The sequence below is a fragment of the Chenopodium album genome, chromosome 21, assembly GCF_948465745.1.
Source record: "Chenopodium album chromosome 21, dcCheAlbu1.1, whole genome shotgun sequence".
Taxonomy (NCBI): domain Eukaryota; kingdom Viridiplantae; phylum Streptophyta; class Magnoliopsida; order Caryophyllales; family Amaranthaceae; genus Chenopodium; species Chenopodium album.
The window spans coordinates 15,512,291-15,527,239 of NC_137854.1; the positions used below are offsets into that span (position 1 = coordinate 15,512,291).

General features: G+C 35.5%; 2 protein-coding genes across 2 annotated transcripts; both read left to right on the forward strand.

Moving 5' to 3' along the window:
- Positions 1-629: 629 nt before the first annotated feature.
- Positions 630-10,819, forward strand: LOC145601452 (uncharacterized). Its single transcript, XM_081657474.1, has 13 exons — positions 630-917; positions 3,442-3,551; positions 3,632-3,742; positions 3,825-3,882; positions 5,966-6,055; positions 6,349-6,443; positions 7,041-7,094; positions 8,450-8,587; positions 8,908-8,965; positions 9,067-9,181; positions 9,745-9,814; positions 10,234-10,305; positions 10,427-10,819. Exons 1-13 carry the CDS (start codon positions 722-724, stop codon positions 10,544-10,546), a joined length of 1,287 nt encoding a protein of 428 aa, XP_081513600.1. The 5' UTR covers positions 630-721; the 3' UTR covers positions 10,547-10,819.
- A 2,473-nt stretch (positions 10,820-13,292) lies between these two features.
- Positions 13,293-14,601, forward strand: LOC145601453 (putative fasciclin-like arabinogalactan protein 20). The gene has a single exon (XM_081657475.1). The coding sequence runs from the start codon at positions 13,328-13,330 to the stop codon at positions 14,396-14,398; it is 1,071 nt and encodes a 356-aa protein (XP_081513601.1). The 5' UTR covers positions 13,293-13,327; the 3' UTR covers positions 14,399-14,601.
- The last annotated feature ends 348 nt before the right edge of the window (positions 14,602-14,949 follow it).

A 14,949-nucleotide genomic window follows, 5' to 3' on the forward strand; every position in this document is an offset into this window, starting at 1 on the left:
TAGCCTTTAGTCCGTACGGAGGGAGTACAATAATGATAATGTAGCCCATATGATTGCAATTAAGCATCTGTTTTCTTTTACCGAACTTGTATCGTAAGTTGATATTAATTTTAGGAGTGTGCATGACAAAAACATGAGAGCCGACTTGTGTAGTTAATGTTGGATAACTAGGTTAATTACGTGCGATGCACGATTTAAAAGTACTACCTCCATTTCGTAATAATCCGAGCACTTTAATTTTCCACTATTTACATGCTTCCTTTGAACTATGTGTTTTACTAATATATAAAAAAAACATATGTTGCCATGTCATTTACTTTGGAATTAGTCTTTAGGTACAATTTCATAAATTACAAATATTAATGGTCAAAGTTGTGCATTGACATATATGTCAATCAAAGTGTTGTGATTATTATGAAACACAAGAAGTATAATATATGTTTCGTTAGTGTATTCTGGAATGTAAATATGGAGTTCTTGTAATTCTAAGCGAGTGATTAACATCCACACTGTATTATGTTAAAAAAATGCAAAAAATTGAAATCATAGTTCATCTGAACAACTTCTGTTTAAAAAGAAATAAAAAAAAGTTTTTTTTTTGAAAAAAAAAAAAAAAAAAAAAACACAAACCTTGTACTCTTGGAAAGTACGTTTTCTAGGCAAGACCAGACCAAAGCAGGAAAGCCAAGACGTGAAAGTGAACTCAAAATCAATCGCAACAATGGACTCCATTACCCAAAACCCATCAACTCAAAGCGATGATGCTGAAGAAGATCCACTTCTTAAAGCTTCAATGGCGATACTTAATCTTTACAAAATTAGGGACACTTTTTACCCGAAAAACCCAGATGATAAAATTTCTAAATTGCAGCAAGATTCTCAGTATTGTCTCAACTTGCTTGATTCTATACCACCTGGTAATTTTGTTTGTTTCTTTTTATTTTTGAAGTTATTTGTGATTTTACTTGGGTTTTAGTTCAATCTAATGAATTCATTCTTATTGATTACATTTCCAAGTTTTTGATTAGTAGTTATGTATGAATTTATGATTTAGCAAACTTTTGATACAATTATGTGTCTTGTTTTAATGAATTTTTGGTTTATAATATTTGATCCAAAACATGATTTAACAGAGTTTAATAGTTTTTTGCGAAGTATTGGTGGCAGTGGAAGTTTATGAAGATTAACACTTGGATACTGATTGGGAGAGATTGTTAGATATGTATATATGTTTATGTTATGTTATGTTGTGTATATACTAGGTAAATGAATTTTTGTTTGATGGATTGGCTTATTGCGTATTTTGTGATTTATGTGAGGGAGTTGCTGTTGAGCAATTTTCCCTTATGCGAGTATATTGGCAAGATTGACAATGCGCCATTTTACAATTGCCAGCTTATTGACATTATTTGAACAAATTCTTAAGCGCCGTTTACGTCCCTGGATTGAGGTTCTATGGCTGCTATCTTGTTAGTTGAAGAGTGTGTACTTGAGCGTTTGGACTTTAAATGAAATATGCATCAATATATGTTTGGCACTTGGCAAGTTGGCAGCCAATATGTTCATTGCCCTTGGTGTACATGCAGTGTGTGAATTATGATGTTGAATCCTTGGCCACAAATTACCTTTAGTCTGTGTTTGCTACAAATGAGTGACCTTGAATCCTTCATAGTTGTTGGTTCTAAAGTATTCACCAACAATCAGGTTATTTTATATAATGTACAAAGGTTTTGTTTGTTTGTTTGAAGTGTAAGGTTTTGTCATCAAATTGACTTCCTCAAATTCATGTGACCGGTTTGCAAAATATATTTACTCTAGAAACTTGTAGTAGTTAATAGTTTTGGGAACATGTTTGGTTTTCAAGATAATTGGAAATTGTGGTGGAACTTTAAATAGCTTTAGAGAAGTGTTGAACCATCAATGTGTTGTTCAGATGAACTATAATGCCTGAATTTAGAATCATGGGTAATAGATGTTATATATTCGATGGCCCAAATTTGGTAGGGCTTGCCTCTTCTGGGCTTTGTGCAAGTTATGTTCTTGATTGAAAAAAAAAGAAAAGGTAGAGAAATGGAACAAGAGGTTATTGTATTTTGTTTAATGGGTAAATATTTAGAGGGATCTTTTGTTTGGTTAGCTAATTTGGTTTGACAATGGTTTTTGTCATCATGATTCTTTTTGCCAAATTTCAATGATTGGGAGAGAGAGAATTTGTTAATTTTTTTCTTAATAAGAAAACAACAATTGGCTGTGTATTATGTAAAACCAAAATGAGAAGTTGGTAATGTGGGATAACTTATGGGTATGATTCATCCTATGATGTGTAGAAGTCGTTGAGAGGGGGAGGGTATTATGGACTAATGATTTCGAATTCGGGCCACGTGTTAGTTCTAAGTAGTTATTGCTGTGAAAATTATATGCAGTATGCTGCATTTAGTGAACTATTTTGTTGGAGCAGCTACTATCTGTCCAGATTGGCCATTGACACCAGTTTGTTGCATGGCTTACATGGCAAATAATAAGCAGCAGAGCGATAAGTTAAATTATTGACAATGCGATTGCAGTTGCAATGCTAGTTCCTTTCTTTGTCATTAATGAAGTGTTGAAGAAAAACCCTAGTTTTGTGGGTGGATTTATTTCAAGTTTATCCCTTGTTTTGTAGTTTTAGCTTTTAGGTAAGTGAACATAATCAACTTAAGTAACTTCTCTATGTTAAACCCTTAAACCGTAGATTTTATTTTTGAGTGAAGTAACTTGTAGCTCTAAGCATTGCCAAATGCATCAATCAATTTTATATTTAATTAAATTTTTTACTTCTTTGCTTACGACTTGTTAGTTGTTACTATCAGACAAACAAGCTCTTATGGGAAAACTCTCCTTTAGAGAACTATCCTTTAACTCTATGTTCTTGTCATCCTTGGATTTCTAGATTTTCATTATCTCTTTTCCTTTCTACCATTCTTATCTTTTGGTAGTAACGATGTGCTAAGCTCAGATGAATGCACAAGATAATTTCTGTATTTTTTTTTTTAATTCAGGGCTGCCTTACATAAATATTTTCCTTATTACAATTTTTAATTCTGGATGTTCGTTTCCTACTACCCTACTTTTTATGAACAAAGTATCTATGCATTGCACCTTTCAGTATACTTGAACAGTCTTGCAGAAAAAAACATTTATCCTGTGTAAAAATTACATAATTAGAATAGTCACAAGGTCATGCACCAAGCTGAAATGGGATAAATAAAAGAATTTAATGAAAATATTGGAAGAAGTATTAGCGGGATTCCTTACAATCTGAATTATTCATGTACATTCATGAAGTAGTTTGTTTTGACTTGATATGCTGATAAGAATTGTTAGTTCTATTATTGCTGTATATTACTGCAAACAAGGTTTTTGTCATAATTTATGTAAGAAAACCCAATTAATCTTCTGCAGAGTTCAGGAAATCAGCAATTCAGCGTGCAACTTATGAACACTTGAAAGGAAAAGTATTGGATGTTTTTCCAGACTACAGGAAGGAGGCTGAAGATCATCTTTCAAAAGCAGTAGGTTACAACTATACAGTTGGTCTTAAGTGGATTTTATTTTGTATATTGTTCATGTCAAGCTTTTATTGTCTCTCCAGGTTAAGTTGAACCCATCTCTCACAGATGCCTGGCTATCCCTAGGGAACTGCTTTTGGAAGAAAGGAGAATTAGTATCAGCCAAAAACTGTTTTGATCGTGCATTAAGTAAGGTAATATCTGCAATTACTTTGCCGAGCTGCTTCTAAAATGATGACTTGCTCTAGTTGTTTATTGTTCGCATGAACTGTACAGGGTCCAGACAAAAATGTATTATGTCAGTTGTCGATGCTGGAAAGGAAAATGGCTCAAGGTTCGAGTTGATTCATCCATTGTTGTATAAATTGCTTATCTATCATATATTTCAAGATTGGAGTGCTTTGATGATCTTTTGAATGTGTAGCTCTTCAGTTGCAGCATTATCTATGTAAATAGATAATTACTGATTCCATTAAATTACAAAGGTTATCTTTGGATCCATACCACTTGAAAGTGGGTAAAGTAAGAATGTCTTTAAGAAAAAAATATACTTGCTAGGCTTAGGCCTAGGCAGGGTCACCTAATATGTACCACAGTCCAATACGCTAGATGGGAGTATCATAATATGTTTGAGGTTTTTTTTGTTCTGGGTCTTAATACAATATGAATAATACACCCTAATAAATATAAAGGTTTTTTTTTTTTTTTTTTTTTTTTTTTTTTTTTTTTTTTTTAATTTTAAATTTTTTTTTATTTTTTATTTTTCTTATTTTTTATTTTTTATTTTTAAAATAAATAATTGGGAGGATTGGTATAAAAAACTTAAATCGGGAGTTCATGAAAGGGAGGGGAGTATTAGGTAACCTGCAAAAGAAACAACTGAAATAGTATTGCAAAAGAAGGAACTCCCTCCCCCTCCCCCAAAAGCCACTATGGTGTTTTGTTGGAGTAATGGAGACAGACTAACAAACCCCACCCTTGTTGATCTATTCTTTCTCTTCAACACCCTCATTAAATTCTATAATCATAATATGACGAACACACTAATATGGGAGTCTTCATACGCGAGTATTGGAATGAAAGTATTAATACGGAATGCTGGGAGGAGGGGGGGGGGGGGGGGGGGGAGGGGAAGGGTAAGAGAGTATTATTGAAAAATACAACAATATATAAATGAAAAATACCATATTGTAAGCAATTCCTCCAAAACTATGGCTATGTTCAGTTCAACTTATTCAAGTTGATACCAACTTATTTCAGACATAATCAGATGAGATCAGATCTTATCTTATCTTATCTTTTTACCTGTGCTTGTTTATCATTGAATATCCTTTATTTTCGTAATTTAAAAAATTATGAAAATTAAATCTTTGAAAACTTCATATTATTACGAATGTAATGTAATGACATCTCATTTGATGATTTTTTATCTTATGGATTAGTGTACAAATTAGGATAAGGTTTGGTGAAATCAGTAAATCAAATTAGACCTCATCAGACTAGATTAGAGAAATTCAAATCAGATTATGTGAACTGAACATAGCCTTTATCTTTTGCTAAATTGTGGGATACTAATTTTTACTCACGAATGCTATAGTCCATCCAAATGGCTGAGCAATGACCAATAGTAACCTCCTTTTGAAAGATAGTGCCATTGTAGTAAAGTCCCACCTCGACAAAGCAAATGAAATAGCAATTGCAACATACGATGTATATCTATCCTTGACAGTTGCATTATTTTCCTACTGAGTGTTATTCCCTCTTTCCTCTTCCTTTTGCCCCATTTTGGGATTGCTTCTTTCTTAATTTTTGGAGGGCGATGGGAGTCAAAATTGGTGGGACCAAGTGCAATGAATGTGAGTAAAATGGTGGTCACTCATAGTCATTTAGAAACTTAAAGGGACAAACCAGAAAAAGAAACTAGGCAAACAAAAGGAGGTGGTGGGAGTACAAAGCTATGAGCTATATGCGGACAAAGTGACCTCAAACACTGTCATGCTAGCACCCAGGATTATGGAACACCGGTCACTACTGAAGCAAAAAAAAATTAAAAAGACAATGTTATCTCTGGGTCAGAGTCCCAGTATATGTTAAACATGGAAAGAATTACATTTTCATGAGTGTATTGTAAATACCCAGGCAACAGACTTCTGCAGGCTGTGCCAAAAAAAGGGGGTATCAGGTCCAGCTGATCTTTCTGACAAATTATGCAGCATAGATTTTGATCTATCTACTGCAAAAACAGATTATAGAAGCTGGCTAAAAACTGAATGTGGTGCACATCGTATATCAATAGTCCATGCTTATCGTTTTTCTCTACCTGTATCTCGTTGTACCAGCTAAAGAGCAATGTGGTTGCTATGCTACCAGCAGGATCATGTATTATGTTTATTGAATGTATGGTTACATTATTGCAGATAGTGACAACAAAGCAGAACTTGTTGATGAGAGTATCCGGCATGCTAAGGAAGCTATAGCTTTGGACGTGGCTGATGGAAATTCCTGGTGTAAGACTTTGAAGGCTCTCTATTGATTTGTATGATTGATATAATTGCCTGCTTTTCTTCTAATTGCATTGGGGGATTGCTAGCTATGTGCTTTGTCCTTGATCTGTTCAACTGTACAATTTTTCTTGGGTTTCGTGTTTGTTTCATGTTTAATGTTTCAGAAATCCCGGTTCAATTGGATGCTGTGTGTTTATAAATAGGGTTGTAGGATCTGGTCACTTACTATAAAGTGTTTTTTTTAGCTTCTACATTCATAGTGAAGCTTTTTGTAACTCCTGTCTTTGGTTTGCCAGATAACCTTGGGAATGCATGTCTTACAAGCTTTTTTGCGTCGGGAGCCTGGGATCATTCCAAACTTTGTCAGTCGTTAAAAGCATACCAAAACGCTGTAAGTATATGGTTAGCAACAACCTTTTTTGCGTTAATTTTATCTTTATCTTAGTTTCATATGGGCTAATAAGATGTCACTTTTATCAGAAAGTTTTGCAGATTTATAAAAACTTAACTGAATACCAGCTTTTCATTGCTTGTGTTTTGTATAATTTAACCAATATATGATTATTTACTTGTAAAATGTAATGAGGTCTTTTGGTCAGTGAGAACATATGGCTGGAGTGAGGCTGAAGGCAGCATTACTGCAGAAGCCTCTTAACTATAAATGACTCGCTTTTTATAATTTTAACATAATGGTAAGACTTCTGTAAATTAACAAAATATGTGATATGAAAAGTGCTTGTACCTTGTTCTCACAGGAAATATTAAAGAAATCCTCTGATATCATCTCAGCATATAATGTGGAAATGCTTAATTCTATCTTTCATGTCCGTGATATACCAACAATATGCAAATATTTACGTTATTTTGTTGAAAGCTGGCATGGAAAACAATGTATGTTCCTTTGGTGTTTGGAATCTGATCTAGCCATGGAAGATCTTAAGTTATGGACTTTTTAGTGTCTTGTGTTCGCTTTGTGGTCATGGTACAGGAAAAAGATGAAACGATGAAGGGCAATCCTGATCTGTATTTCAACTGTGCCACTGTAAGTTCATTTTCTCATTTATTTCCATTTTTTATTGGGTTTGTTTGAAGCTTATTATCCACAAGCAGAAAGAGTTTTGAACTTTAGGCTTAATATATTCAGACCTCAATCACTATGCCAAGACCTCGTTGCCTACTTATTCCCTAATTGTTTTGTTGCCTACTTGCTTCCTTACAGAGATGTAAACTTCTTGATTCTTTGTCCTAAATCTTTTAGTTAACAAAGTATGACAAAATTACAAGAGTATGATTGGTAGACAATAATTTTCATCACTGGGGGTTGGATTCTAATGCAAGGGAGAGTTGGATGATGTGTCTTTGCTTCTTGATAAAGTTGATTATTTTTGAGTTTATTAGTTAGATTTTCTTTGTGGAATTCACAGCTCGATTAGGCAGTGGTTGTATGTGTAGGCCTTATTTAATGGGAGATGATTATAAAAATCCATGCCTTGCTTGTGGATCCATTGAGAAAGTTTTGGGCTATCAGCTGGGAAGGGGAGTGGGCGATTCACTGGCTTGTTTCCGGTTACTATCTGAGATTCCTCTAGTTGTGAAACCTATGCCTTTCGATGTACAGTATCAACCCCCCCCCCCCCCCCCCCCCCAAAAAAAAAAAAGGAAGACACCTAGGAGGCTATCGTCGTGCTAAATATTGGTGCTTACACACTCTTGGAGTCTTGATTATCAATTATTCAATATAGAGATTCTTACATACACATCTGATCTAGACTTGAGACCATTTTGAACTCTTGCCTTTATTCAAAAAATATCATTTCTGCCGTAATATATACAAAATGTTAACTAACGTATGTCTAATTACTGTTTCTAGCTTTGTCTATTTCTATGGCAATAATATGAGAAGCTTTCTGCGTTCCAACCATGAGTTCTTTCTATTTCCACCCATCCTAGTAGTCCTTGCCTTCTGAGCACTATCATTTAAAATACAATTAGCAAAAGCCTTTGGCATCCTGAAGTAGAAAATTGACCATTGTTGGCTTGAATCTGAAAAGGCAGTTCTAAACAACACACACTGAGAAACAAAGACATGCATTTTGTGAAAGCTGAAACTGAGTTGTATATATACGGCATAGTTTGTTTACTGAATCGTGGTTGTTGTGCATGTGGCTATTTTTCTGGATTGGAGCAAGGTTTATCATTGTTGATCGAGTGCAGCAGGATAAATTACTCTAATCCTGCGTTGCTAGTTTGAGCAAGGTTTATAGTTTGCTGATTTGAGTGCAGCATAATTAAGTGCTTGCATTCCAGGCCACTTCCCATTTACACCTCTATAGATCTAATTTTAATTGCATTAGATGACCGGCTTGACTTCAAGAGTACTAAAAAGTTTTTTTTCAGGTGAACAAGTATCTCGAGAACTATGACAAGGCACTAAATGGATTTGAAGCAGCTTGTAAAATTGACCCTGCTCTAAATGCTTCTGAAGAGATCCAGAAAATGGTCGGTCTCCTTGACAAATTGGAGAGCTTACTAAAGGTTATAATTTTTCCTTACAAGTCTCAAATAATTAGAATAAATGCTATATTCATCTGAATCTTTTATAACTCTCCAAGAGAGGATTAATACTGGATGGTAGTTGCTAAAAGTAACAATTTTGGTGATGAGAACTTTGAGGATTATCCTTCTATCCTTATCTCGAGTTGCAATTTACTTATGGTAGAGATCTTAGGACCTTGATGATAAGAGATGGTAAGAGTAGAATATGAACTGTTGAGTGATAGAGACCCTAGGCTCTTGACGCATTTAATTTAACAACCTTGATGGTACTGATCATTAGATAACATTTTTCCTGACAGGGACATATCAAAGCTAAGCGTCTTGCTTCTCTTGTGTCCTCTCTAGTTGCTGTTGAAGGTAAGCACCCTGCCTTATATAGAAAATCTATGTTTCTTTTCCTCTATTTTCCAGGGTTATATAGTTAAAAAAGGACTTAACAGCTTGCCATTTTGATCCAGCGAATCCGTCTTACAAAAAGGCCACAATAGATCTTCTGTTTGAAGGTTTGAACAAGTCAACAGCAGTTACTGGAAAAGTGCTTTTCTATGTTAAGCACGATAATGTTGCACCACTGTGAGTTCTCAAGAAATAACTTTTTTTTTTTTGCATATCTTTCCAAATGAAATAAACTGTTCTCTTTCCTGCTGCGATGAGATTATAAAATGTTCCACTCTGATGTTCATCAGCTGACTAGTAGCACTGCACATTGGGTGGCCCATCAATGAATAACAGATTCTCATATTTTTAATTTCTCTCTGTGTGGGGTAAAAGGGTGGGTGATTGTTCCTGGGCTCCTGGCATGTGTTCATAGCTGTTTGTTTTTGTCCACTGGACAGTGTTGCGCATGCCTTAAATGTTGCGAAGCAATAATGCCTTTGCTTAATCCAGTAGAAAGGGATGGCTTACTATGCAAATATTTATATAAAACATGCAAGCTACTTGCTAGTTTTCTGGCGACTGGGTTAAACTTGGGGTAAAGAGAGAATTAGAGAGTGCAGATGTATGTTGTGTTGGTCTTTTCTAGTCAACCCTCTGCTTCGGGGCCCCTTCCAGTTAGAAAATTGTGTGATGCTAGGCTGCTAGCACTTTAATTGATGAGTCTTGTATCTAATTTCAATGTATGATTGATTCTGCAGATATTATGTAGCTTGTGATTCGAATCAGATGTGTTTTGTCCTTTCAGTGTATGGGATACAGGACAATGTGGTAAGATGCTGTAGTTTCAATAGCAGTCTCCACTCTCAGTCTCTACTTTCATGCCTTTACATATATTCCCTAATAACTAATTTGAAGATCACACTAAAGAATTTATATTATTTGATTTGCCACAAATCTCTCTTTGGAAAAATAAAAATTCTGGATAATTATTTGAATTGTAAGTTGCTCCCTGCTGAAATTACACTATAAAGATACAACGTGGAAGTTTGCTGGATAGTCATCTACATGAATGTAATTGATTGTCATATTTCATCTATATTGTTGTTTCGTCAGTACAGTTCGACCAAATTTGTGTACTAATGCAGGTGAGATTTATTTAACCTGACGGAGTAGTGGAAAATTCACATATAACTTTGATAAGACTTAGGGCATTTGTGAATAACTATGTATTTCCGCGTGGTGAACAGATCAGGGAGGGAAATCAGATAACGTTGCTGGAACCTTGGTACAAGAATATCAATTTTTCTTGGAAAGGAAAAGTAAGCTGCAATTCTTGATTTTACTTGTGCCTTCTGATCAACTTCTTGTTTTGTCTTTGAATATGATGTTTTCTTTCATACCTCCTGACAGTTTTTTCTTCCTCACTCGTAATCATTTCAGCATTACTCGTTTAAGTCTATTAGGGCTGATTTCAAAGAACAAGTGATGGTGAATGGTAAAGCACTGTCAGCAAATCAAGCAATAAGTACATCATTCTACGCACAGCATAAGCCCACTTAACCTCACCAAGTCGTTGCGATTTTGAGTATATATCTGCAACTACATGAGAAGGGGTGCATTTTAGCTCTCTTAGTGACTTGTAATTTTGTACATTGTGTAAACTAGCCAAAATCATTTACGAAGTAGTATAATCCAAATATAGGTTTACTTCAGCGCTTCCCTGTGGTTATTGTTTTCATTTTATGTGTTCATATTCTGATTGGACATTTGTATAAAGTCTTGATGTGCTTTGTGTGATAAATGAAGAAATATGATTATATGAATAGATGAAACATGATCAATTAATTAATGCTTAAACATATGGAAATTCTAAAAATATGTTGGTTTAACATACTCCGTACTACATATTTCTGTACGTGCATTTTTTTTGTTAATAAAAATGTTAAACTGCTAACTTTCGTTGTTGTTTTACTTTAACACAAAAAATCAGTTTTCAGTTTTCTAAATTATTATGGTTACAATATCACAAACGTTCGTAAGTGATTGGCCATACAGTATGGCTAAGGTGACTCGGTCGGTTAGGAATTACTCAATCAATGGTTTGTTGTGTGTTAGTTTGCCACCAAAATGCGTTATTCCAATATAATGGCTAATTTTTAAATCTTATTATGACATACAAATATATATCATATCATTTTCAAAAACAAATAACTAAATCATTTATTTTTTAGAGAAAGTTCATTTTAGCGAATTATTAATTCAAGGAAAATTTAACAAGAATAATCCAACATTTGCTTCATTCTCCCAAAATAATCCAACCTTTTGATTAACCTAGAATAATCCTAAGTTTAATACTTATTATCTTCTAGGTAATTTTTTTTTTCTCTTAATTCTTTTTCCCTCCTTCCTTCTCTCTTCAACTCCATCACCTCCTTGAACCTTTCGCCATTGCCACCACCACCTCAGCCACCACTTACCCCACCACCACCCCTTGCTACCCAGTCACGAAACCACTCACCTCACCAAACAGAAACCACCAATTCCATTCACTCAGACCCCGTAACCACCAAAAACCCCATCCCCAAGTACCCAGACCTCGAAATCCTAACCCCGCTTACCTAGAACCCGAAACCACCACCTAATCACACCACTACAGCAGCACATGAATTACCCACCACCCACCTACGGACCACCAATCTAAAGCACCGCAACGCACCCACATCTCCGTATCGGCACTGACCATATGTATGGAATTGACGATTTTGGATGGCTTAATTTGTTTCATCCTAATTCAATGGGTAGATTATATTATTGTTGCTGATTCATGATGATTAAAGAAGTATGGGAAGCTTGGAATTAAAGCCCCAATGAAAGCAGCCATAAAGAAAGGAAATGGGAGGTCAAAGGGGGGGAGGGGGAGGGGGATTTGAACATTTTGGGGTCTGATTGTAGGGTCGTGGATGGGGATTGTTCGTGGTTGGGGGGTGGAGTTATAAGTTGGTTGTCAAGTTGTGGGGGTTTTGAGGTTTGTGGTGGTGGTGGTGGTAGTGGTGGTAGGGGTGGCGCCACAGTGTTGTTGGCCTAGGTGGTGGAAGGGGTTGGAGGAATGGCCATGGAAGGAAGATGAGGAAGAAAGGAGGATTATTATTATTATTATTATTTTTTTAATATCAAAATTTGTGAAATAAAAATAAATTAAAAAAATAACCAACGAGAAAGTGACACATGGATTGCAACCGGCTATAATGAGTAAGGTGACCTGGTAGGGTTGCTGCGAGAGAATAAATAGCAAATTTAGGATTATCCAGGGTTAATCGAAATGATGATTATTTTGGGAGAATGAGACAAAAGTTGGATTATTCTCGTGAAATAATCCTTAATTCAATTAGTAGTTTATTATTGATGTATTATAATAAATTAACAACTAGCATGTATATTTTGTTCTATTTTAAAAATTTACTTTCAAAAATTAGAAACTACAATAATATTGAATGAACTTAAATTAAAAGTTGTATAATCCTCTTTTGAAGAGTTATAAAAAGATTCAGTTATGTGGATGATACATATTACTCCCTCCGTCCCCAAAAATTCGACCCTTTAAACCTAATTTTAGTCCAAAAATGATTGGTCCATTTGCATTAAAATACCCACCAATTTACAACAATATTTGTGCAAAATTAGCTTCTCATATAAAGTTTTACTTTTATTACTTTCTCTCTCTACTTTTTTTTAATTTTTTTTACAAACCCCATGTGAATTTATTTTTCCAATATACTTTTTTTTATTTAACTTTCTTAATACCCGCGAAATTAGCCCAAAAAGGCCGTTCTTTTAGAGATGGAAGGAGTAGTATACTACACGGCCAACACAGAATATTTTATAAAGGGGGCATATTTGTAGGGAACTCATGATAAATGGTGGTGGGTATGGCGTTGGTGGTTGTGGCGGTGAATACTCAATCACCTTCCAATGTAGAAGGTTGAAGATTTGATGTTGGTGAATTTACACCAATATCCCTAAATAATTCATGAAAATGACATTTATACATTGGGATAAACAAGTTTTATTAATATAGGATATTAACTTGCATTTTCTCCAATTTGACCCCTTTTTTTTTCATTACAAATGAAAATCAATAATTGAAGGAGTTTTGTATTTAAAAAAAAAAAATTCAGTGTAAGAATATAAAAGGAAGGGAGGGCCCACTCAATAACAAACCAAGCCACACAAGTGCATTTCCCGCCAATTAATAACAAACCCACTTAAAGAATCTTCTTCACACTTCTTCCCCTTCAACAACCTCCATTTCACAAACACCAGAAACCTCAAAAACCCTCAACAATGGCGACCACCTTCATAACCATTTTCTCTCTCCTCACTTTCTCTCTCCTCATTCCTCAACTCACCGCCATTTCCGACGAAACCATCAACAACGCCGCCGAAATCCTCTCAAACTCCGGCTTCAATTCCATGTCTCTAATCCTCCCTTTCATCTCCCAACCCCTCATCTCCTCCCTCTCTTCCGCCACCCTCTTCACTCCCTCCGACTCCTCCTTCTCTCTCTCTAACTCCGGCCAACCCTCTCTCTCTCTCCTCCAATTCCACTTTTGCCCTCGCTTCTACTCCTTCGTTGACCTCCAATCTCTCTCTTATGGCACCCAACTCAATACCCTCCTCCCTAACACCTCTCTCTCCATTACTTCCTCCGATTTTGATGAAGATGTCGCCATTAATGGCGTCAAGCTCAACAGCTCCCCTGTTTTCGATGATGGGTTTTTCATCGTCTTCCAAATCGACCGTTTCTTCAACCCCAATCTCACTGTGGGACCCACCACTGAGTTGGGTCCGAACCCGAGTTGGAGCCCGACTCCGAGTCCTCCTGAGTGTGCCGCCTTATCGCCTCGCTCCGGTAAGTACCGCGACGCTTCGGCTTCTTTAAGGTCTAAAGGGTACTCATTAATGGCGGCGTTTCTTGATATGCAATTGACCCAATTCGACAACAACGACGACAAATCGTTGACTCTGTTTGCACCAACAGATGCTTCAATGGAGGGGCATTTTGGGAAAAATAATAATTACAGTGAATGGGGGTCGATTTTCCTGAGGCATACAGTTGGGTGTGAGCTGAGTTGGGGTGATTTGATTGGTCAATTAGATCAAGGGTTTGTGATTCCAACTTTCTTGAAAGGATTTCAGATTAATATTAGTCGGAGTAATGTTTATAATTCTGAGTATTCTTTGATGATTAATGGTCAAGTTTCTGTTGATTTTCCTGAATTTTATCGTAATCATGGGATTGTTGTTCATGGATTAAGTGGTGTTCTGGTTTCGCCTGCTGTTAATGAGGAGAGAGAAGATGCTTACTCCCCTGCTAATTCCTTCAAGGTGGATGCTGATCGTATCGAGTTTTGATCGTCTTTTCGACTCAGTTTGTTTGATTAATTTTGATCTTGGTTTTACGAGTTTTCGTCTCGACTCGGCGAGTTTTGAGCTTGACTCAGTGAGTTTGATGAGTTCATGGAGGTATAGAGAATGTTAGAATATCTTGGTAGTTTGATGGTTTTTGTTTTGATGGTGTAAAATTTCATGTTACTGAATTGTGATTTCAGTTTTAATTTGAATGTTAAAAGTTGTCATTGGACATGTTAATGTTTGATTGAATAGATATAATGATGTTTTTTTATTGGATTGTTGTTGATCATATAATAGTTATGTGGGTGATAACAGTTATGGCCTAAGTAGTGAATTAATGAAGTACACTATTAACTTACAAAAACTAATTTATTGTTAAGAGTTATTCATTTAGTCATCAATTATGGTGTAGTGAATGTCCACACTCCAATTTCTTCAATGCATTTAATGTAGTAGCCAACCTTATTGTCACCCTTTAAGTTTATACTATAGCCCACAAGGCCACAATGTAATAGTAATTCTTACTACTATAAATAGAGCCATGCAATTTC